Raw genomic sequence first — 25905 nt, 5'->3', positions numbered from 1 at the left:
GAGGCCATGAATTCCCCCGGAACCAGGGCAGCCACCACCGACCGCAGGGATTCCATGCGGAACTTGCGAACCCGCACAGAGCGGTTTAGAGCCTTCAAGTCCAGAATCGGACAAACCTTGCCCTCCTTCCTGGGCACGGTGAACAGATTGGAATAAAACCCCCGAAATCTGTAACGATGAGGCACCGGAACCACCACTCCCTGAGCCCTCAGGTCTCGCACCGCCAGGTGCAGGTCCCGTAAACGCTCTGGAGACAGTTGAAGATTTGAGGGAAAGAATCTGCTCTCCGGCCGAGAGAGAAACTCGATCTTGTAACCAGATCGAACAATCTCCTGAACCCACCGGTCCCGCATGCGGGCCAACCAGGGTTGAAGAAAACCGAGCAAGCGTCCCCCCACCCCAAAACTGGGTGAGGGTGCCCCTTCAGGCCGTACTGTTATGGGCAGCGGGTCCGGACTGACCGGACTTCTGTTTACCAGACCAGGGCTTCTTTTGAGAGCCCTGTCCCTTGAACGGTTTGCCCTTGTAGTGCGACCGAAAGGCACGAAAGGACCCCTGAGGAGGCCGAAAATTAGCATGCTTCTTCCCAGAAGCCCCCTTAGCCTTGGGAAAATGGGGCAAGAGAGTGCTCTTACCTCCGGTGATCCCCTTAATCAACGCATCCAAGGACTCCCCAAAAAGGCGAGACCCATCATAAGGCAGATTGGCTAAGGTCTTACGCGAAGATTGGTCCACCGACCAACACTTCAACCAAACCAGGCGGCGAGACAACACCGCCACGCTGTGTACACGTGCAGCCAACGGGACTAAGTCCAAGTCCACATCACACAGATACATGACACCCTGGTGGATTTGATCCACCATATCCAGGGTCGCCGGCGAGGCCGAATCGGTCACTAGGACGCGCCTAAGCATCTGCGTCCAACTTGCGACAGCCTGGGCCGCCATAAGAGAGGCAAACAGAGCTTTAAGCATCGAACCCGTAACAGAATAAGTATGACGGGCAAGAGACTCCAGTCTCCTATCAGTGGCATCACGGAACACCGGGGAATCCTCTGCAGGAATCGCAGTGGATTTGTTCAAAACCGCAATTGCGTGATCCACCGGGGGTGGCACACACCACCGTTCATCAGTGGAAGGCGAAAAAGGATAACGCAGCTTGAACCTACTTGGCACAGCAAAAGGTTTGCGTAAATTGTGCCATTGTTCCTTAACAGCGCGCTGAAAATCATCATTGCAGGGAAAAACCTGCGGCGTCCTGCGTTTTCTCTGCGTCCCATAAGCCGCCAAGGCAGCGGGGGGACACACTTCATCGTTTGTTTTATGGAAGCAATCAATTCATCCATGATTGCAAGCTCTTCAGGCGAGCCAGGGGGAGAATTATCAACCCCCTCAACCTCAGCCTCCACCTCGGACCCCACGAGATCCAGGGAGGAGCGGGACCCTGATAAGGAGACCCCCGCTATAACAGCCCCATCACCTTCACCCTCAGAATCAGAGGAAACAGAAACTCTGGGTCTTTTAGTAGATTGAGCAGCCACCAGCATCTGCACCTGAGCAGCAAGGCCAGCCACAATAGTGGCCAAATCCCCCCCTGGGGGGGAAACAGCGGTCCCCTGGCTTTCCACCAAGGTGGCAGGAAATTTGCCCTCCTGAGAATCCATTGCCCCAATATGATATGCCGGAGAATAAAGGGTTAACTGCCCCTTTAACAAGCGCGGCGAGCGCAGCCCACCGCACCACACACAAGCACAATGAGACCCCCACAGGGACAATAAACTGAACACAGGCAATGGATATAGCAAGAACAGAAGGATAAAACCTGAGGAGACCCCTGCCGCTGCTGCTGCCTCGATCGGTGCACCCAGGAGAAGAGGAAGTGATGAAACCAGGGCGCTCTATTAAAGCCTATGGGAGGCTACAAGAAAATGGCCGCCTGCATGGAGAACATGCGGCCGGAGCGAGTGCAGGCAAAATGGCGCCGTTTGGCGCCGAAACCGCCGCTCCTACAGTACAGTCATGCACATAACACCATCCATATAAAAAAACATGGCAGATCGCCGCAGCGATCGCTGTATCGTGCCCCAACATGCCACAAAACATGCCACACAGCTTCTCACACTGAACAAGGCTGACACAGACAGTGTCACACAGCTCCCCCCCCCCCCCCTTGCAGCCCGCAGCAGAGTGATAGGGAGACAAACAGTGAGAACAGAGGCAGGTTACACAGTCCCAGACTGACACCCCCCCCTCGACAGACAGGTCCCCACATAGATACACTTACCTCTCAATGGCGTGGGGGACCCGCACAGACGAACAAGCCGCTGCACATGAGGCAGGGAGAGTCGCATACAAGACGCACAAAATGGGGGTTAAGAAACCGCACAGCGTCCAGTGAGGTAGCCACCTCACCAATCATCCCTGCACCGAACAGGGATGGGTCATTCACTGCGCCAGGAGCGTTACCTGGCTGAACGCTCGATGGCAGGCTGGGAAGCCACTGATCCACGACCTGCGACCAGGGGGATCAGCCCGAGACCCAGCCCGCATGATCCTCTTCGTCAGAAGAACTAACTAATGCTGACAAAAAGAACAGCTAAGTAAAGAGAGAGAAAAAACTCAAACAAAAAATCAAAAAAGAAGAAAGAGGCTGGGGCACAAAGCCCCAGCACAGAGAGAACCAGCTACTCCTGACAAGCTAGACATTGAAACTGAGATATGGTTGCAGGCAGTAGGAGGGTATTGACTGAGGGGACCACCCCTTGAGGGTGGGATATGTTAAAAGCTTTAATGTTAACATATTCTGTTGCCTAGCTACTCCTTCGGAGAAAAGTCTAATACCCCATTGTGACGAATATGAAGAGGCGGCGACTGTCGGAGGACGTAAGAGAAAGTTTCATTTGTTTTCTACTCTCCACACAGGATTCCCGAAAGTAACAAATGCATCAAAAAAAAGTTTTTGAAATCTCAAGGGCTCTAAGTGATCCCAGGCTAGTAATAGCACAAGTAGAAGCTACAGGCTGTTTTTCATTTTTAAGCTGGTATGTACCATATCACTAAGGCTGGCCATACACTATACAATTTTCTTGTTCAACTTTCCTTTAGATTTACCAAAACCATCTAATATAAGGTCAAACCTAAACACTTTCAATTTGTATGCAATCAGGCAGGCCCTTTGCACTACATAGTTGAAGGTAAATCTAAAGGAAATTGAATAGGAAAATTGTATAGTGTATGGCCAGCCTAAGAGCCAAAATTGTCTTGCTAGGCCTGGGGTTTGTGGCAGGTCCTTGCGACTCCTCAGTGAGAACATCAATTGTTAAAGACTTTAGACTCCTCAAATAAAGCTTCCACAGCAGAAGGCTTAGAGGCTGTATACCCCCTTGTGGTGTTTGTACCTATAATAAAGGCTTACCTATAGGTACTGTAAATATTTCCTAAACTTACATGATTTAGGAAATATTTACATTGAATGCAGCCAAGGTCACCGGCGCATGCACTCTGAATGAACGGCCGCCCGTGCCATTTCTTCAGAGCCCTGTGCCGTAACAGGTGGCTCCCGCACACATGCGCAAGAGTGAAGTCATGGGGCTCCAGCCAGTAGCAAAGCCGGAGTCCGCAGACCAGGAAGGAAAACGGGTGAAGATGGATGCGGCCTCCAGCGGGGATGGCGCGGGCTTCGTTTGCAGGTGTCACATAATGTGCTAGTATTGCATACTAGCACATTATGCATTTACTTTGCAGGCAACCAAAAATAATTTTTTTTTTTTTTTTACAGGCTTTACTTCCTCTTTAAAGTTGCGGACATGCTAGATGAGGACAAGGCATTGAGGTACGCTTATAGCTTCTGCAGACAGAATCAGCACTCAAATTTGGCAATTTGGGCCATGAAATCCTGCATAAATGCAATGAAATCACCTTAAAGAAAACCTAAGCAGAAGACAGCTAAAAAAGGTTGTTAGTGTAAAGAAAGTGGGGGATATACAGGGGTTTACGTGTGTGTGTATGCATATTACTTTTAACCACTTAAGCCCCGGAAGATTTTACCCCCTTCCTGACCAGGGCCTATTTTGCGATTCGGCACTGCGTGACTTTAACGGACAATTGCGCGGTCGTGCGACGCTGTACCCAAATGTGAAATTGACGTCCTTTTTTTCCCACAAACAGAGCTTTCTTTTGGTGGTATTTGATCACCTGTGCGATTTTTTGATCATGCACTATAAACAAAAAAAAGAGCGACAATTTTGCAAAAATAACAATATTTTTCACATTTTTTTTATATGAAATTCCCCCCAAAAAAAAAATGTAAAAATCAAAATTTTTTAACATTTTAGGCCAATTTTTATTCTGCTACATAGGTTTGGTAAAAAAAAAAATCATAGCAAAAAGCGTATTTTGATTGGTTTGCGCAAAAGTTATTGCGTTTACTAACTAAGGGAAAAATTGTCGTCATTTTTATTGTTCTTTTGGGGGTACCAGTGACATTACTACAGTAATCAGTGCTATACATATGCACTGTTACTGTAAAAATGACACTGGGATGGAAGGGGTTAACTTTATTGGAGAAGGAGGGGTTAAGTGTGTCCCTAGGGGCGTGTTTCTAACTGTGATTGGATGTGGCTGTGTGTGTAACAGCAGAGATCAACGGTCCTACATAGCAGGACCGTATGATCTGTGCTTTTACACAGGGGAGAATGACAGGCGGCTGTGTTTACATTAGCCGCCTGCCTTTCTCCCTCTCCACCCGACGATCGCGAGTGACCGGTGGACATCGGGTCCGCCGGTCACACGCGCAGGATGCTTAGGGAATGACGGGAGCGCGCCTCCGGCGGCGCGTGCTCGCCCCCTATCAGGGCCGATCCTAGGGTCACAGGCGCCTGGGTGCAGAAATTTTTCTGGCGCCCCCGTGTGGTCATCTTACTAACTCCTCCCCTTTACAAATGTTTCTATGGCAATGGCTCAAACACAGAGATGCTCCCCTAAGAAGTCTTCCTTACCCCGGAACCCTCCCACGATCTCTTAACAATACACAAATTACAATAAGAGAAGCAGAGTACTCTAATGAGAACTGGAGGGGGGGGGCGGTCTCTCTAATGGACACAGAGAGGGCATCTGTTAGAGAGTCTGTTAGACAGAGCTCCCAGACAGGAGATGGTAAGAGTCTGCAGACATGATACAAGAGATGGTCAGAGACTGCGGATATGATACAAGAGATGAATGCATTGATGCAGCCTCATCAGTGCCCACCAAATGCAGCCTCATCAGTGCCCACCAAATGCAGCCTCATCAGTGCCCATCAAATGCAGCCTCACCAGTGCCCACCAAATGCAGCTTACCACAGCCCACTAAATGTAGCTTACCTGTGCCCACCAAATGCAGCCTACCAGAGCCCACCAAATGCAGCCTACCAGTTCCCACCAAATGCAGCTTACCAGTGCCCACCAAATGCAGCCTACCAGTGCCCACCAAATGCAGCCTACCAGTGCCCACCAAATGCAGCCTACCAGTGCCCACCAAATGCAGCCTACCAGTGCCCACCAAATGCAGCCTACCAGTGCCCACCAAGTGCAGCCTACCAGTGCCCACCAAGTGCAGCCTACCAGTGCCCACCAAGTGCAAGCCTACCAGTGCCCACTAAGTGCAAGCCTACCAGTGCCCACCAAGTGCAAGCCTACCAGTGCCCACCAAGTGCAAGCCTACCAGTGCCCACCAAATGCAGCCTACCAGTGCCCACCAAATGCAGCCTACCAGTGCCTACCAGCAGCAGCTACATCTACAGGGGTGGAGAGGAAGCCGGGCAGCAGCTGCAGGGAGGTTGGTTCAGATTGGTGCTGCAGTGGGGAGCCCAGTACAGGAAGTGCCGGAGCGCCATGAAGTGAAGTGGATTCTTTGACAGATTTGGATTCCCTGCTCTGAAGCTCCCCTGCAGTAGCTAAAGCCAGCTGGAGGGAACCCGGCCAGCAGCACTGCAGGGAGGTGGCATGGGGCATCGGTAAGGGGGGGTCAGTAGGGCAATTGTTTTATTGGAGTTAAATCCCCTATAACTCCCCTGCAGTAAGGGTGAGGAGCAAACAGCTGCAAAGAATTTACAGAGCATCGGTGATGGGAGAAATGGATGTATGGACTGTACACTGTGCCCATAAGACATGCAGACTCCATGCAATACAGGCCACACAGTCTTTGCCCACAGCTTCTTATATACATACATACTTACACAGCCCGGGGGGTGAGTTGCCAGGTACAGACCTCCTATGCCCACACTCCCAGCACCCAGCAGATGGCTTTCTGATTGGCTGCACTGCATACTAGTTCCATTTAGAACAGCCTTGCCAGAGGTTACCCACGCTCACCCCCCCCCCCCCCAGGTGCCCACATAATAAAAAGGTACACAACACAAAGTTACATCCCTTATCCCTTATTTGTGTCACATGGAAGAGCGACGCAGCACAGTCCAGTGACAGCAGCTATGTCTCAAGGCTTCCGTTCCAGAGGTGCCCCCCACGATGTGCCTGGCTGGTCTCAGCTCTGCTATGTGTGAGGCTCACACAGGAATGAGGATTGCACACTGGAATCTTCCACTGCGGCACTCGGCAGAGGAGCTCCCCCCTGCACACATGGTACGGCCGGATATAGGCACAAGGTGGCTCGGGGAGGATCGGAGCCTGCATTGGGAACACGGCTGTGATATGGTGGGCTGCAGGGGCTGACAGAGGGCCTTTGCTTTTTGAGTAGCTCGGGCACTTACCTTCTTCCCGCTGCGGCTCCGGCTCCGCCCCACGAGCAGCGTGGACTGAAGGAGGCGGAGCTGCCTTCTCCTTCACACTGGCCGTACCGCTCGCCCGCCCGTACGCAACTGCCGCTGGAGGAGGGGAGGACTCTGCCACTGGAGCTTCGGCGCCCCTCCTCCACCTCAGCTTGCGGCGCCTGGGTGCGGTGAACCCCGTGCACCTGCCCAGGATCGGCCCTGCCCCCTATTGGCTCACAGGCTAGTGACGTACCGGTACGTCACTTTGCCTGTGAGGGGCTGACCGCCGCCGTATATAGTCGGGCGGCGGTCGGCAAGTGGTTAATCCTGACCCCATATATATATATATATATATATATGTGTACAATCAGAAGTGATTTTTGTTATTTACGGCTTGTTCATAGAACCAGCAAGAAAATGCCGTTCGTATGAAAAGCGATCCATGCCAGTGGCGTCACTATGGGGGTGCGTTGGGTGCAGTCCGCACTGGGACACACCTGCCAGAGGGGTGACACCACCAAAGCCTAAACCTCCCAACCTTCCTGAAATGCCCGCAGCGTGTGCGGGTTGTCTAGGTTACCACACGCCGCGGGCAACACTTTGTATGGTAGCCGGGATGTCTCTCCAGCTGCCTCCAGTCTTCACTTGTCACTGTGTGTACGGCCTCGGAGTACACTGAAGCCGCCCCTCCTCCTCTTGCTGTGATGTTTACTTCCTGTACACAGAGGAGGAGGGGGAGGAGGCACACCACGCTGCCTGAATGGCATTCTCTGTCAGGATAAGAGAAGCTGGGACAAGGTAAATTGCAGGTAACCCTTCCACTGCTGGCACATTATCACTAGAAGGGATGTTTCATGTTCTTTTTAACTTTAAGAAAATTGAACTTCAACAGTATTTTACGTTTTAGGAGAGTGCTGCTGTAATATGCCATGTACTATATCGCCAGTCTCTCACAGTCTCTTGTATACTACAGAAGCATGCTCCCAGTCTCCAACAACCCCTGTACTATGTCCGCAGTCTCTGACCGTCTCCTGTATAATGTCCGCAGTCTCTGACCGTCTCCTGTACAATGTCCGCAGTATGACCGTCTCCTGTATAATGTCCGCAGTCTCTGACCGTCTCCTGTAGAATGTCCACAGTCTGACCGTCTCCTGTAGAATGTCCACAGTCTGACCGTCTCCTGTAGAATGTCCACAGTCTCTGGCCGTCTCCTGTACTATGTCCACAGTCTCTGGCCATCTCCTGTACTATGTTCGCAGTCTCTGGCCATCTCCTGTACTATGTTCGCAGTCTCTGGCCATCTCCTGTACTATGTTCGCAGTCTCTGGCCATCTCCTGTACTATGTCCGCAGTCTCTGGCCATCTCCTGTATAATGTCCATAGTATCTGACAGTCTCTTGTATCATGTCCGCAGTCTCTGACCATCTCCTGTATATAATGTCTGCAGTCTCTGACCATCTCCTGTATAATGTCCGCAGTCTCTGACCGTCTCCTGTACTATGTCCGCAGTCTCTTGTATCATGTCTGCAGTCTCTGACAGTCTCCTGTATCATGTCCGCAGTTTTTGAAAATCTCTTGTATGATGTCCGCAGTCTGTGACAGTCTCTAGTATCATGTCCGCAGTCTCCTGTATCATGTCTGCAGTCTCTGACCATCTCTTGTATTATTTCCACAGTCTCTGACCATCTCCTGTATCATGTCTGCAGTCTCTGACCATCTCCTGTATATAATGTCTGCAGTCTCTGACCATCTCCTGTATAATGTCCGCAGTCTCTGACCGTCTCCTGTACTATGTCCGCAGTCTCCTGTATCATGTCCGCAGTTTCTGAAAATCTCTTGTATGATGTCCGCAGTCTGTGACAGTCTCTAGTATCATGTCCGCAGTCTCTGACCATCTCTTGTATTATTTCCACAGTCTCTGACCATCTCCTGTATCATGTCTGCAGTCTCTGACCATCTCCTGTATCATGTCTGTAGTCTCTGACCATCTCTTGTATTATTTCCACAGTCTCTGACCATCTTCTTTATCGTGTCTGTAGTCTCTGACCATCTCTTGTATGTGGGAGGAATTTTGCCCTTTCCTTACCCCTACACTGAGTTACACACCCCTGTCTCCTGCACTCTTTTTGTTTTGTACTCCTGATTTTTCTTTTATACATTACACACTCCTGGGCCCTGCGTTCTGTGTATTATGTACTCCTGGACAATGCTCTCTGTGTGTATCATGTACTCCTAAACCTGGCACTGGCTACAGCCCTCTGTGCATTACATTCATCTAAATATTGAACCCATTGCATTACACACCCTGGACCCCTGCAGCCTGCACTATGTATCCTAAACCCGTCACTGGCTGCAGCACTCCCCAACCCATGTGCTCTGCTTTACACACTCTTGCACTATATACACAATACTGTACATTATATACTTCTCACCAAAGTCTTCATTGTCTCAACAGTGGCTGGTTGCTATGCAGTCGCTGACTATTTTATTGAATTTATTCTTTAGGTAGGCTCAGACAAAGCAATCAAAGCATATTTTATAGGTACAAGTAAGCCTGGGTTTTGTTTAAACATATCCCTTAAGCCCCTCCCACAATTTACCGCGACCTAGCATGCAGTAGGTCTTTTCACTCCTCCAGTGTCCCTCATTCTGAAATTCAAAAGTTGGGAGGTATGATTAAGCGGTGACAGCAGGCTCTTTTCCTCGCTCAGTCCACCAGAGAACAGGTAGCGAGCTGCGGGCTGACAGTTTATCTTCCCCCACTCCCCCCCTTAAAGATAATAGAGTGGCTCTCATCTGATTGCCGCCCAGCTTAATGCCCGGTATGTTTCCCTTCCCATTGGCCACCGCGGAGGGCCAATCAGAAGAGACTAGGGGGGCATCATGGTGCATGTAGTCCCGGAAGATTGGCAGCCCCATTTGTTGTCCAAAGGGAGCAGACCACAGCCCCCATCATGCACTCTGCTGGGGGGAGAGATTGAGGACTGGGAACCTGGGAAAAAGCTGAGGGAGTGAGTGCTACACCATAAAGGGAGGCTGTGCTGGGGAAGTCAGAGAGCCACACTGCCCAGCTCCACCAGAGAGAGGGCCACACAGCCCAGAACCACCAGAGAGAGAAAGACTGTGTCACTGCCAGGGTACAGACGGGCTACACTACTGACCAAAGTCAGCCTGGTTGACCCAGAGGGAGCGAACGTCTGGCAGGATGGCCTGTCAGCCCTTATCCGTTACTGCTCCAAGGGACTGAGCCATTAGGAAGTGCCCAACTTGCTATCCTGTAGGCCTTATTGACCGTCGCAACCTGCTACAAAAAACTCCAACGATGAGCTGCTGCCCGGCCTGAATATAGGGGGGGGCGACACCAACCCTAGTGACGCCACAGATCCATGCTCACATCGCTTTTCATAGGCATTTGACAGGCAGTAAACAGTCAATATGTTGCCTCCTCACTGCCTGTTTTAACCCCTAAATGCATTATCACTATGCTGCAACTGTGTGCAATGCACACAGTTGTGGGGTTGTTGTAGTGCAGCCCCACTCACCTAGGGGTATACCAGCTGCTGCCTCTGTAGCTACAGGGGGAACAGTTGGGGGTGGTAAAAACACAGCTAAAAACATGTGGTTTTACCACCCCTCAACCTCACATGTGAACAAGCCCTTGGTTCACATCTGTGCAGCTGTATGCTGCGTATAGGGCAGCAAATTCATTTCAGTGGGCTGCCCCAAAGAAAAACAGGGAAAAAAATTCCCTTATCTTATCTTTTTTTTCTTTAATTGTGCTGTACAACAAATGCATAGGGGTACCATCAACAATGAATGACACCCCTGCATGTTTTTCTGCATGTCAGAAACACGTGCAATTTTACAAGTAATCTGTGACATGGAGTAATGTGAACCAAGTCTTGGACTGGGGTGCCTACAGACTGAAAATACTTTCAAGGGCACCCTGACTGGAAAAAGTTTGAGAAACACTGGCATAGAAGAACCCATCTCTCCATTTTCCTCCTGCAGCCGCTGAATGCCTGTGGGAGGGAGAGGAGGTGAAGCGGGGGGGGGGGATGAAGAGAGACCGGTTCTGTTCTATGCAGCTGCCCCCACAGCTCTTCCTATGCAGCTTCTTTCTGCTGCCCCCCCAACCTCCCCCGTGTGCTCTCCAGTCCCCCCTGTGCTTTTTCCTGCCCCACTCATCCCCCCCCCCCCTTTGTCGCTACAGTTCTGCAGGGTTCCCACCTCCCCTCTCCCAACCGGCTGCTGTGGGGAATCTGTCGGGATGAAGTATTTTCTGAATGAAGTGTCAGTGATCATTACCGATCGGTGACTGTCTATTCATAACTGAAACATAGTAAACTGTGTTAACAATGCTTCAGTATGTGAATGAATAGGAAGCTCTGTAAGCTCTGTACAGAACTATTCCTATCAATTTATTCTGTGCAGCTGAGGCTTCAGAGAAGGAGATGGAAAGCTGTGTCCTCCATCTCCTTTGTCTGAAAGGTGGAATATCAGAGGTCTGTTTAGACTCCTGATATTTCACCAAAGCCCCCCAACAGGACTCCTAAAAAAACTGTAAAAATAAAACAAATGGTAGAAAAATTTAATAAAAATAAAAAACTACTGACACCAGTGGCAGAACTACCACACAAACCTCGCACTTGCGACCGGCCCTGGCGTTCCACCACCAGGCTGGGTGGAAAGGGCCTGTCAGGGAGGCCCTTCATGGTTTCCTGCATCAGGGCCCCTAAAGGTTCTAGTTACGCCACTGTGTCAAGACCTTGAGAGGGGGGATTGAAAGCTACCCCAGAACTGTAAATGGATCATTAACTAGAGGGACCAAATATAGCAGGACTGCTCCTGAGTGTTTGGCATCAGACATGTTGCACAGCATAGCTAGGACAATGTAGCTCAGAAAACAAGGCAAAAACCCTGGGAACTCACAAACTAGCTACTAGAAGCAAAAGAAATTCAAAAGGCACTTGGTGACCAGGTCACTGTGGGCAGCAGCAAGGAATGACCAAGGTGGTGAATCAGCACGTTGATTGCGATTAGGAGATTTAGGGAGAACAAAGCACAGAGTGCATGAGTGTACAGCCTTCTACCCAATGATGAAACCAACAGAAAATAGGAGTAATAATGATGCCCATTGGTTCTATTCAATTAGGTAGTTCCTGATGCCCAACTCACACAGCCTTCCTAGAAATACGTCTTTAGAGACAGGGGTGACACTACAGACTTTGTCATGGCTCTGGACCTAAAAAACGATCTGAATCTAATGAGTATACAAAAGGTCCAGTAGGAGCCATAATGCTGAGCCCAGAGTCCAAGGAGTACATTCCAAGCAGTTCTTACAATTTTCCAGTTCAGTGAGGTCCGGGTATAGCCTCCAAAATTGTTGCTGAGGATACACCAATCCAGATAGCTGCATATAATAAACAGCTCAAGGAATGCATAAAGAAAAAAATATTCTCTAGTAAAATAGTTAAACCCTCCTCCTGGGACACTAGGAAAAAACTGAAGCAGTTTTCTAACTTCCTGTGACAAACCAAATATGGCCGATCAGCCACTTCCTGTTCTCCGGCAGGATGGCCGCTCCATCGCTTCCTGTTGCGTCTTTTCAGGTGAAAATTCAACCCTGCAGATTGGGGACACCTCCATATAAAAAGGTATGCAAAGATATCGGTGCCAATTACCCCTGTAACCACATCCATTGGGATGAAATGCGTCAGCGTGACTATTTGGCACTGATGTTCCCGCTGCTGTGCGATTCCGCCAGCAGCAATTCATGTGAGCGTTATGTGACTTTCGTTTGTTTTGTACTGGTTTCATGGTTGTTTTTAATAAACGTACTACACTATGATTGTACCTTCTGGCTCTGGCTCAGCTGCTTCATTTCCCAGTTGGATACTTTTGTAGTGATTCAGCGGAAGTCCCTCTTCCATCCGATATCCAGGTCATGTACGTTTAAGGCATTCCAGCTACTATAATGGTAGCCATACCATCTGGTGAGTGTCCAACTTATCACTCGTAAGTCACCGCCATAACCAGATATACATTACTGCACCTTGAAGTGATTATTGTTGCATATATTACTGCCTCTTGAAGTGATAATTATCACATTAAGATCTTCGCTTCGGACACCTGATTGCTTGGACTATTTATTTGTACTTATCTAGTGCGCTACACTGTTTTTATTCGGATATGATTTTTTTTGCCATACTAAACACACCAGTAGCAACATCTAAAAAAATTTGAATGCATTGTAATTCTACAGTACTGCTGACAGGGGGTGCTTTTTTCAATTAAAACAAACTCAAATGCTTAGTACCAAAAATCAATGAAGTTGTTGCTGCTTTAACAGATTGCAGAAGAAATAATTTTATTCATAATCTCTTACCTGTCCATAGGCAAATACAGTTGCATTGTAGCCCTCAAAACATCCTTCGATGAGTTTCTCTGTACACTGATAATAAATTTCATCCTGGCTGGAATCAAGATCGAAGACATAGTCAAAGGTGAATGCCTTGTCTTTTCCTAGGAAAACTTGGGGTTCTCCAGGTATTACTGATGTGCAAATATGACAACCTTCAATTTTCTCTTTGGCAAGTTGCGGTCGAATTCTGGAAGCAAAATAGAAAAACCAAGTTAAGAAAAACTTTAAGCTAGAGAGGGGAGAAAACAAATCACAAAAAAAGCAGATGTGACCCCCCCCCCCCGTTGAGGGCATGTGGCCTGGTAGGATTTAGGAGGAGAGCACTTTTTTTGCTTTGGCATGGGGGTTCCCTTCAAAAGGGCCTGGTATGGATTTGGGAGGTGACCCTATGCCATTTTTTCCCTAATTTTTTTTTTTTTTTTTTTTAATTGCCTGCATTTTTTTTTGCAAATTGACCTCCTGTTTTATGCAGTAATTACCAAGCGCTTTTGCTTAATGCGGTATATACTGCATAAAGCAGTAGTGAATTGACATTTTCAGGATCGCATGCAGTATTTGGGAAAACACCTAAACATCATATGCGATCTAGTTCGGTTAATGGAGCCCAGTGACTGCAATAACCTCCGGTATTGGTGTCAGTAACCGCAATAACAACCCCCAGCATTGGTGTCAGCGAGTGCAATAACAACCCCCAGCATTGGTGTCAGGGAGTGCAATAACAACCCCCCAGCATTGGTGTCAGGGAGTGCAATAACAACCCCCAGCATTGGTGTCAGTGTGTGCAATAACAACCCCCAGCATTGGTGTCAGTGTGTGCAATAACAACCCCCAGCATTGGTGTCAGTGAGTGCAATAACAACCCCCAGCATTGGTGTCAGTGAGTGCAATAACAACCCCCAGCATTGGTGTCAGTGTGTGCAATAACAACCCCCAGCATTGGTGTCAGTGAGTGCAATAACAGCCCCCAGCATTGGTGTCAGTGAGTGCAATAACAACCCCCAGCATTGGTGTCAGTGTGTGCAATAACAACCCCCAGCATTGGTGTCAGTGTGTGCAATAACAACCCCCAGCATTGGTGTCAGTGTGTGCAATAACAACCCCCAGCATTGGTGTCAGTGAGTGCAATAACAACCCCCAGCATTGGTGTCAGTGAGTGCAATAACAACCCCCAGCATTGGTGTCAGTAAGTGCAATCTTAACCCCAGGCATTAGTAGTCAGTAGCTTCAAGTATAGCCCCCAACACTGGTATCAGTGACTACAATAACACCCATCACTGGTGCCTGTGACCACAATAAAATCCCCAGCACTGGTATCCGTGACCCCAAAAATAACCCTCAGCATTGGTATCAGTGACAGCAGTAATAACCCCCAAATGGTTACCAATGTATGTTAGTGTAGGAATACGGGCAATAAACAGCATTCATGTGTGACCAATTTAAAATCAAACACTGTACCTACTATATTTGGAGCATAAAATATTTTTACCTTCCAATCACTTTACTGCATCATTCTACGAAAGTTATAGTGTGTGTCAAATATGAAGCAGGGGTGGAAACCATGCTGCTCAGAATATGGCTCCACACTGATGACTCCAGACCAAGTTTTCCCAAGTACTTTTCTACTGCTCTGACAAAATCTGATATACTCTATAATAAAGTGTGGAGTACAGATTGCATCAACAGTAATAAGGCAGAAGGGCCGAAAACCACAATAGTCTTACTGGAGAGGATTCTTTTCCAATGATAGTTTGAACATTGTCACTGTGATCATGGTGTTTCTGAAGTACCTCGGGTGAGGACCCCTTTGAGGCTAAAGCAGGCAAGTGTCTATAACCAGCCCGCTTGTGAGAGCAACATCACGACAGAAGAGTGTTTTACTACTCGAGTGGAGCGGTGGATGAGTGCGGTCCGGATGTGCCGTAGAGGATGATAAGGGCCCATTTATCACCAATCTCTGGTGAGTGAGTTTCTAAAGGGTGTGGTTCACTTGGTGAGGTGAAAGGGATCATTTTTGTTATCTGCTCCAGCACGGGTCCTTGGGCCTTTGACGGACATTGTGGACCTTCTATGTATACAATATATGGTCCTATTTGGGCCTTTATGGACATCGTGGACTGTATTTTTTGTATATATTTAGGTGGTCCTTTATGGATTTTAGTGCTGCTTGTGGATATTTGCCTTCTGGTACCTTTTCGAGGAGGAGTGATATGCACCTTGTTTAATGAGAGAAATGGTTAATGAGAGAAAGTAATCTCTCATTAACCATTTCTTTTAGGGTAATGCACAGGAGCGTACAGCGTAAATTCCAGTGCATTTCCCCAACGGGGAGCCTACAGTCATCAATGGTCATGTGTAGCTATATGCGTGTATGCGTACAGGCAAACACACTGGATGCAAAATGTCTGTGTGCAGAGTTGTCCCCCCATACACATATGCGTGTGTATGCAGGTACTTGCAAATACACAAATACAGCTGCATACAGCCAATTTGCCAGGATCTATGCTTTATGGTCAAACATTGCAGCATGCATGAGTACTTACTGGGGCTTGCATCTATGGAAAATGTGATCTAGATCAGTGTTTCTCAACTCCGGTCCTCAGGGCACACTAACAGGCCAGATTTTAAGTATTACCTTGGGGAGATGCAAACTAGAATACTGCAATCACAGAGCAGAAATTGATATCACCTGTGATGTATTTCAGTTTTCTTGCAAACCTGGCCTGTTAATGTGCCCTGGAGGACCAGAGTTGAGAAACACTGATCTAGATCTAAAACAAAATCAGAACCTAAATAAAGCCAAATTGTTGATATAATCACACGTATGGCACCACATACTGCATTTAATATACTTCTGTGGTCTAGATCGAACAATACAAATCATTATTTACAAAAAAATTGATTTGCCATTTTTTGTACATCATATTTAGTAAATTTCAGACCTTTCAGTATGTGATCCCTGATGCAGCAAAAAGGAGGATTTATTTTTACAGTTAAGGGACCAAAAATCCAGAAGTGCATTCTCAGAGAATGCAGACACCTTCAATTACCCTACTGAGAGCAGGACAGCCTGTTTGCTCTGTATTTTCAGGTTAGAAACATGAGAAACATCTAAACAGATTGGACATAATTGCTACAAATTGTAGGCTACTAAAAAGAAAAGCAGCATAAATACACTTTGGGTGTGCAAAAATTAAACAATGCAGATTTTCAAGTTTCAAGAATCACACTGTATAGGTGCAGTTTTTAATAATTACTTACACTCACACTTCCCTGAAACTGAATACAAAATGACACCAACCTGTGAATCACCAGCACCCCCTATAAATTATGTAGGTTTGAGCTACCACCCCTTTTTTAACCAACGCTAAACTGGCCACAGACAGGAGATGATCATATATTGTTGCCTGAAAAATCTGCATGTCATTTGTCTGCAGCAGATGTGTACCGGTCCACCATTCTCAAATAGCAGGTGGGAGAAGGGGGGGGGGGGGGGTATTCTGACAAACAAAGATCTTACGTTAGACCGCAATTGCTCTTTTTGGGATGGGGACATTTGAAGAGGTTTGCCTGAGCATCTTCCTCCTCCTGCCCCATTCCATCTCTGCTCAGATAAACACATTCACTCAGGTGTGACAGTAAGCCTAATTATGATACCTCGAGCCCATAATGTTGCACACAATGCAGTTGGTGGGTCCAATACTCATGTAGAAAACCAGAGGGGGTGGATTTTATAGAACAGAACGGAGGGTAGGCATGATGTCTGAAAGTACAATTTTTCTTTAAAGGATGTCTAATCTAAACCCAAGACTTAAATGTATAGATCTATCCATCTATCTATATATATATTATATATATATATATATTATATATATATATAAACATACATATATATATATATATATATATATATATATATATATATATATATATATATATATATATATATATATATATATATATATATATATATATATATATAAACATACATGCAGTGAGGGGAAAAAAGTATTTGAAACCCTGCTGATTTTGTAAGTTTGCCCACTGACAATGAAATGATCAGTCTATAATTTTAATGGTAGATTGATTTTAACAGTGAGATTTTAACAGTGAGAGACAGAACAAAAAGAATCCAGAAAAACGCATTTCAAAAAAAGTTATAAAAAGATTTGCATTTTAACCACTTAAGCCCCGGAAGATTTTACCCCCATCCTGACCGGGGGGTATTTTGCGATTCGGCACTGCGTGACTTTAACGGACAATTGCGCGGTCGTGCGACGCTGTATCTAAAACGAATTTGGCGTCCTTTTTTTCCCACAAACCAAGCTTTCTTTTGGTGGTATTTGATCACCTGTGCGATTTTTTGATAATGCGCTATAAACAAAAAAAGAGCGTAAATTTTTCAAATTTTTTATATGAAATTCCCCCCCGTAAAAATCAAAATTTTTTAACATTTTCAGCCAATTTGTTTTATGCTACCTATGTTTGGTTAAAAATCGCAAAAAGCGTATTTTGATTGGTTTGCGCAAAGGTTATCGCGTTTACTAACAAAGGGAAAGATTGTCATTTTTGGTTTTTTTTTAACACGTAATGGCGGCGATCTGCGATTTTTTTTGCGGTACTGCGACATTGCGGCGGACATTTCGGACCCTTGACTGACATTTTTGACACTTTTGGGGTTACCAGTGACATTTCTACAGTAATCAGTGCTATACATATGCACTGTTACTGTAAAAATACACTGGCAGTGAAGGGGTTACCTTTTTTTGAAAGGGAGGGGCTATGTGTGTCCCTAGGTGCGTGCTTTCTACTGTGATTGGCTGTGGCTTCAGATGCATGAACAGTGATCAACGATTCTACATAGTAGAACCGTATGATCATCCTTCATACACAGGGGAGAATGACAGGCAGCTTGTTTACACAAGCCGCCTGACTTTCTCGCTCTCCCCCGACGATCGCAGAGTGACTGGCGGGCATCGGGTCCGCCGGTCACACACGCGGGGGGGGTCCGTGACCACGCGGGAGCGCGCCTCTGGCGGCGCGCACGCGCTCCCTAGACCCTCACAGGCTAGCGACTTAGACCTACGTCGCTTTGCCTGTGAGGGGCTGACCGCCGACGTAGATAGTCGTGCGGCGGTCGGCAAGTGGTTAATGAGTAAATGAAGCATTTGATCCCCTATCAACAAGATTTCTGGCTCCCAGTTGTCTTCTATACAGGTAACGAGCGGAGATTAGGAGCACTCTCTTAAAGGGAGTGCTCCTAATCTCAGCTTGTTATCTGTATAAAAAGACACCTGTCCACGGAAGCAGTGATTTAGATTCCAATCTCTCCACCATGGCCAAAGACCAAAGAGCTATCCAAGGATGTCTGGGACAAGATTATAGACCTACACAAGGCTGGAATGTGCTACAAGACCATCGCCAAGCAGCTTGGTAAGAGGGTGACAACAGTTGGTGCGATAATTCGGAAACCGAAGAAACATAAAATAAATGTCAATCTCCCTCGGTCTGGGGCTCCATGTAAGATCTGACCTCCTGGAGTTTCAATGATCATCAGAACGGTGAGGAATCAGCACAGAAATACACAGAAGAACCTAGTCAATGATCTCAAGGCAGCTGGGACCATAGCCACCCAGAAAACAACAGTACGCTGTGAAGGACTGAAATCCTACACTGTCTGTAAGGTCCCCCTGCTCAAGAAAGCACATGTATAGGCCCGTCTGAAGTTTGCTAATGAACATCTGAATGATTCAGAGAAGAACTGGGTGAAAATGTTGTGGTCAGAGGAGACCAAAATCAAGCTCTTTGGCATTAACTCCACTCATTGTGTTTGGAGGACGAGGACTGCTGCCCATAACCCCAAAAACACCATCCCCACCGTCAAACATGGAAGTGGAAACATTATGCTTTGGTGGTGTTTTTCTGCTAAGGGAACGGGACAACTTCACTACATCAAAAGGGACGATGGACAGGACCATGTACCGTCAAATCTCAGCCAGGGCATTAAAAATGGGTCGTGGATATGTATTCAAGCAGAACAATGACCAAAAACACACAAGGCAAAAAAGGAGTTGCTCAACAAGAAGCACATTAACCACTTAAGCCCCGGAAGATTTTACCCCCATTCCGACCAGGGGGTATTTTGCGATTCGGCACTGCGTGACTTTAACGGACAATTGCGCGGTCGTGCGACGCTGTACCTAAACGAATTTGGCGTCCTTTTTTTCCCACAAACAGAGCTTTCTTTTGGTGGTATTTGATCACCTGTGCGATTTTTTGATCACGCGCTATAAACAAAAAAAGAGCATCAATTTTGAAAAAATAGCAATATTTTTCACATTTTTTTATATGAAATTCCCCCAAAAAAAAATTTAAAAATCAAAATTTTTTTACTTTTTCGGCCAATTTGTTTTATGCTACCTATGTTTGGTAAAAAAAAAAAAAAAAAAAATCGCAAAAAGCGTATTTTGATTGGTTTGCGCAAAAGTTACCGCGTTTACTAACAAAGGGAAAGATTTCTGTCATTTTTGTTTTTTTTTTTTTAACGTGTAATGGCGGCGATCTGCGATTTTTTTGCGGTACTGCGACATTGGGGCGGACAGATCGGACCCTTGACTGACATTTTTGACACTTTTGGGGTTACCAGTGACATTTCTACAGTAATCAGTGCTATATATATGCACTGTTACTGTAAAAATACACTGGTAGTGAAGGGGTTAACTTTATTTGGGAGGGAGGGGCTGTGTGTATCCCTAGGGGCGTGCTTTCTACTGTGATTGGCTGGGGCTTGAGCTGTATGGACACTGATCAACGGATCTACATACTAGATCCGAGTGATCAGTATCCTAACAGCAAGGAGAATGACAGGTGGCTTGTTTACACAAGCTGCCTGACATTCTCCCTCTCCCCCCGCCGATCGCCGAGTGACCGGCGGACATCGGGTCCGCCGGTCACACGCGCGGGGTGGGGGGGTCCGTGACCACGCGGGAGCGCGCCTCCGGGGGCGCGCGCTCGCTCCCTAGACCCTCACAAGCTAGTGACGTAGCCCTACGTCACTTTGCCTGTGAGGGGCTGACTGCCGACGTAGATCGGCGTTAGGCAGTCGGCAAGTGGTTAAGGTCCTGGAGTGGCCTAGCCAGTCTCCAGACCTTAATCTGAGAGAGAACTTTTGGCGTTAGCTGAAAGTTCAAGTTACCAAACATCAGCCTCAAAACCTTAATGACTTGGAGAGGTGGGACAAAATCCCTCCTGAGATGTGTGCAAACCTGGTGGCCAACTACAAGAAATGTCTGACCTCTGATTTCCAACAAAGGTTTTGCCACCAATGACTAAGTCATGTTTTGAGAAGGGGTCAAATAAGTATTTCAGTCAAATGCAAATTAATTTGTAACTTTTTTTAAATGCGTTTTTTTGTTGTTATTCTGTCTCTCACTGTTAAAATAAACCTATCATTAAAATTATGCACTGGTCATTTCTTTGTCAGTGGGCAAATGTAAAAAAATCAGCAGGGGATTAAATACAGTTATTGCCCTCACTGTATATAAGCTTACCTAACCTTAGCATGAAAAAAAAAACCTAATGTAGCCATCTTATCAAACATTTTTATCAAGTATGGGAAATTGACCTGTCGAAATGCAGTGCCCTTGCCCCTACCTGTGAGCTGAACTGAAAACACATACATTATCTTCCCTCTATAAACTTGAGGGGGGTTCACCCCAAAAGGTCTTCAGGGATTGGGCCTAACCATCAAGGCCACCTCTGCCCTGGACCTGTAAAGCACTCTGCTGCTAAATTCCCACATCGCATACAGTTTCAAGCAGACACAAACAGAGGCCAGTGATGGAAGCAACATTACAGATCAGCTCCACTTCTTCCAGCAGGGTTTGGGTATCGCCCCAGTGGCATGCCCAGGGCATAGATTGGGAAACTGTGCTGTAGCCTGAATGTCTGGTGCTCAGCTACAGATAGTGAAGAAAAAAAAATGTAAGCATATTAAAAAAAAAAAATTGTGATTGTAAATGATCATCTTGTAAAACATCCGATTCAGTTTAAAATAGAAATGAAAGGCAAAACATTTGTGTATAAGCATAAACATTATAAATCCCTTTTTTCTCTTTTTTATAAGGCCCCGTTCACACTGGGGCGATCCGACTTGCCCGGGCGACCTCATAGGTCGCGGCGCGCTGCTCGCACCACGACCTCGGGGCGGCCGGCACAGACTTCATAACATTGAAGTCTATGCAGGTCGCTCCGGGTCGCCCCAAAGAAGCTCTGGACCCTTTTTCCAAGTTGGAGCGACTTGTGTCGCTCCTATTAGAACGGGTCCACAGCTTCTCTATGGCAGGCGACCTGTCAGGCAACCAGGTCGCCTGACAGGTCGCCCCAGTGTGAACGGGGTCTAAGTGGTCACATTCCCTCTGTTCCCAGCTGCATAAGAGCTTGGGAGGAGGGGTAGAAGGAAACAGAACACTGAACCTTCTAGTGAAAAGCTGCGTATTGCTATTAGAATGCTAAAGTTATTAAAATGTGTTGGACGTACGCTTTCCTTTAACATATAAACTCACTTCGAGATTAGACAACAATGGGGAAAAATGGTAACAGATTAGAAAAAGAATTCTAATAAGCGCTAATACCACAGTGTAAGCAGCCCGCACAAAATAACTGATATACAAGTTATAGAAATACAAAAAAGGAAAATAAGTGCAGCGCTAAAAAATTGGAGGAAGGCATTAGCATGACAATACCAACTTATAATAACATGGTAGAAAAAAACCAAATAATGATTTAAATAAGTCCCATGTCAAAAAAATTTCCATACAGAAAGAAGAATAGTCCCATGAGTGTGATGAATCTTGACGGTGAACACAATATATCTTTAAAATGAAGGAAGATATCCCATCACCAGATAAAACCAAATGAATTGGGTGCTCACCAGATCAAATGGGTCTACATTACCATATAGCAAGCTGACCAAATGGGCTTTTAAAGATGATCCAGATTCCTCCTAAGATACGACCATGGATGTAATTTCAGGCTCATGAAGTGGTTTGTAGAGGGATGTAGATCTCTCATAGCCAGGTTACATAAAAGCCAGAAAGAAGAGTGCACATAGTGTGATATTGCTAAAAAACCTTTTAATAAAAAAAGACTTGCACTTACAATGTTCGCATGGTAACAGGCAATAAAACATGTAGATAGAAGTTCTTATGGTGAGCTCCTGACGCGTATCGTCCGCATAGATATCATCAGAGGATATTGCTCGAGCAATATCCTCTGATGATATCTATGCGGACGATACGCGTCAGGAGCTCACCATAAGAACTTCTATCTACATGTTTTATTGCCTGTTACCATGCGAACATTGTAAGTGCAAGTCTTTTTTTATTAAAAGGTTTTTTAGCAATATCACACTATGTGCACTCTTCTTTCTGGCTTTTATGTAACCTGGCTATGAGAGATCTACATCCCTCTACAAACCACTTCATGAGCCTGAAATTACATCCATGGTCATATCTTAGGAGGAATCTGGATCATCTTTAAAAGCCCATTTGGTCTGCTTGCTATATGGTAATGTAGACCCATTTGATCTGGTGAGCACCCAATTCATTTGGTTTTATCTGGTGATGGGATATCTTCCTTCATTTTAAAGATATATTGTGTTCACCGTCAAGATTCATCACACTCATGGGACTATTCTTCTTTCTGTATGGTAACAGATTGACATAGAACAGGAGACGAAAAAAAACATATTTTAGCCTTTACATACAGTAGGCCATTCTTTTTCACCTTCTGTCCATACTGCTGCAATGTGCGCATGAAAAAAATTACCTAATTTTTCAAGACACGTCTACAAAATAAAATATTAGCAGGAGATACATTCAGTACTTTTTCCTTGAACTGTCGGCAGCCTTTGCCCCCAGCTGGTATGCTCTAACAGGCACCATCATGTTTCCTGAATAGTATTGTCTCAGACTCATGGTTAGGGTTTCACATTATAGCGACAACATGACAGCTTAGTCTTGCACTCCTTTGTGAATTTACTGTAAATTCTGCTTTGGGCCAGCATAGGTCATTTACAAAAATTACTCAAAATGGGACAAATCTGCAGAGACCCTAAACAATCAATTAGCTCACACCTGCCTTACATAGATCTGCCAGCAAATGATTTTGGAATATTGTAGTATAGGACCAGCAGATACAAGGAAAAGTGCTTCCAGCATTACTGTGACTTAAGCCACAAATGTCATCACTCCAATTAATATAGGTTAATGGATGCGAAGTGTAAAGCCTAATACAAACGAGCTGAATGTTGGGTAGCATTGGCCGATATAATAGAAACCCAGACAACATTCGGCCCGTGTGTACTGCAGTTGGTCCAACAAAAGCCGGCTGTCTTCTGCTGAAGGGGCATGACCGAAAAAGGACTGCTGTAACAAATGCGGAACTGGAGGATCACTGACTGATTCTGCTCTTTTGCAGAGGTCACAGAAATAAACATCTAGACATTCAGATAAGTGACCAGCACTAAAAAAAAAAAAACCTGGTGCAGCTTTCTCCAGAAAAACAATTTTAGTTCTTGTAATATTTTTGTTTTATGCAACATAGCAAAACTGTAATCCTAGTCTTATTTAAATATGAATGATAGGATAGAGGGTTACAACTTCTGTCAGTTTTTTTGATCTTCAAATACCTTTTTTTATTATTTGATTGTACTGCTCTACTTCTTTTTTCACCTAGGCGAACCATGTAGCCTCTACTCCTGGTGACTTCTAGGATATTAAAGCCACAAACCCCAGGAATCTTTGGGCACTTTTTTGTTACTGTAAGATTGCGGTCCTTGAGAGGGCGGAAAGGTGCATCTACATGAGAGGAAGAGCAAGCTACCATTGTATTGTCCAGCAAAAAGAAGAGAATTCCTTTCACATGGGTTCCACAGTGCACATTAACCCGTTTACGACCGCCCGCCCCCCACAGATGTACCGCTCCCAGGCAAAATTGCTGTACACGTACAGCGCTCGCTCTCCTCCATATACACACACACACTTTGAAAACAATTCAGATCAATGGGGAACAATATGCTGGATATCTATACTGATATGGACTGGGTAATGTGTTAGGAACGAGAGGATGCCACATCATTTGATGGAAATGAAAGTGATCAACCTACAGAGGGCTGAATTCAAAGACACCCCAAAAATCTAAGTGAAAAAATTATGCAGAAGGCTAGTCCATTTTGCTGAAATTTCATTGCAGCAACTCAAAATATTAGTCAGTAGTTTGTATTGCCCCACATGCTTGTATGCGTGCCTGACAATGTCAGGGCATGCTCCTAATGATATGACAGATGTGGTCTTGGGGTATTCTCTCCCAGATCTGGACCAGGGCATCACAGAGCTCCTGAACAGACTGAGATGCAACCTGGCGGCATCGGATGGACCTATGGATTTAGGTCAGGCGAGCATGGGGGCCATTCAATGGTATCAATTCCATTTGACTCCAGGAACTGGCACTGTCGTGCACCAGGAGGAACCTGAGATCCACTGCACCAGCGTAGGGTCTGACAATTGGTCCAAGGATTTCATCCCGATACCTAATGGTAGTCAGGGTGCCATTGTCTAGCCTGTAGAGGTCTGTGTGTCCCTCAATAGATATGCCTCCTCAGACCATCACCAAAACGGTCATGCTGAACGATATTACAAGCAGCATAACGTTCTCCACGGCTTCTCCAGACCCTTTTACGTCTGTCACATGAGCTCAGGGTGAAACTGCTCTCATCTGTGAAAAACAAAGTGCGCCAGTGGCGGACCTGCCAATTCTGGTGTTCAATGGCAAATGCCAATCGAGCTCCACAGTGCCAGCCAGTGAGCACAGGGCTCATTAAAGGACGTCTGGCCCTCAGGCCACACTCACGAAGTCTGTTTCAGATTGTTTGGTCAGAGATATTCACACAAGTGGCCTGCTGGAGTTCATTTTCTAGTGCTCATCCTGTCCCTCCTTGTACAATGGAGCAGACACTGAACCTGCTACTGGGTTAAGGACCTTCTTAGGATTTAAAGTAAGACAAGAAAAAAAAAAATGCATCATATGGCAGCTCTGATCTAAATTGGACCCAGTCTGTCAGATTAAACTAAAAAAAGTGCCGGAATCCAGTCCACACATCCTGGAACGTTAAATCCTGTCATCAACCGTCCTGACGAACGCCACCCCCCAGGATGCTCAGTCTAAAATGCCCGGGCCTATTTTTTGTCCCAGTCCGGGCCTGGTAACAAGATGCAGGCCAATTGTAGAAAAAAATAGATTAAACCGGATGAAGCTTAAATAGGACATACAAGTCTTTTTCACAGCATAAAATACAACACAAATTTTAAAACACAATGTTATATTGTTTCCGTTCAATGTCTTACCATATAATTTACATCACGATCCACTATACTCTTTTGAACTAAATCTACAAACATGGATGGGTCTGACCCTGTTCAACGTGCCCAGAGGCTCTGCTGTAATCCGAAACAACCCTATTATATGCCAGCACAATTACGTTACTGCAAATGTAGCAAATAGCCGTAATCTAACTGTCTGGTGGTTAAATGATGCGGATGAAAGGAAGCCAAGAAGAATGACTCACCGGGCTTTTATTTAATAATAAAGACAGCATTTCAATAACCTTATTAGCATGGTTTGTTCTTTGTAGCTCTGATATGACTTAATTTTTTAAAAAGAGCTTGACAAATTTACCTCG

General features: G+C 46.0%; 1 protein-coding gene across 6 annotated transcripts in view; it reads right to left on the bottom strand.

The window, feature by feature from the left end:
* The window catches only part of KIF21A (kinesin family member 21A), a 303313-nt gene that overhangs the window by 208225 nt on the left and 69183 nt on the right, over positions 1-25905 (bottom strand). For all 6 annotated transcript variants that reach the window (XM_082254436.1, XM_082254439.1, XM_082254440.1 and 3 more), the window contains exon 2: positions 13134-13356. In XM_082254436.1, the coding sequence (XP_082110562.1) occupies positions 13134-13356 (223 nt within the window). The remainder of the gene's footprint in view (positions 1-13133; positions 13357-25905) is intronic.

This window comes from Pelophylax lessonae, assembly GCF_965119305.1.
Source record: "Pelophylax lessonae genome assembly, chromosome: 4".
Lineage (NCBI taxonomy): Eukaryota > Metazoa > Chordata > Amphibia > Anura > Ranidae > Pelophylax > Pelophylax lessonae.
This window is presented reverse-complemented; position numbering and strand designations above follow the sequence as displayed.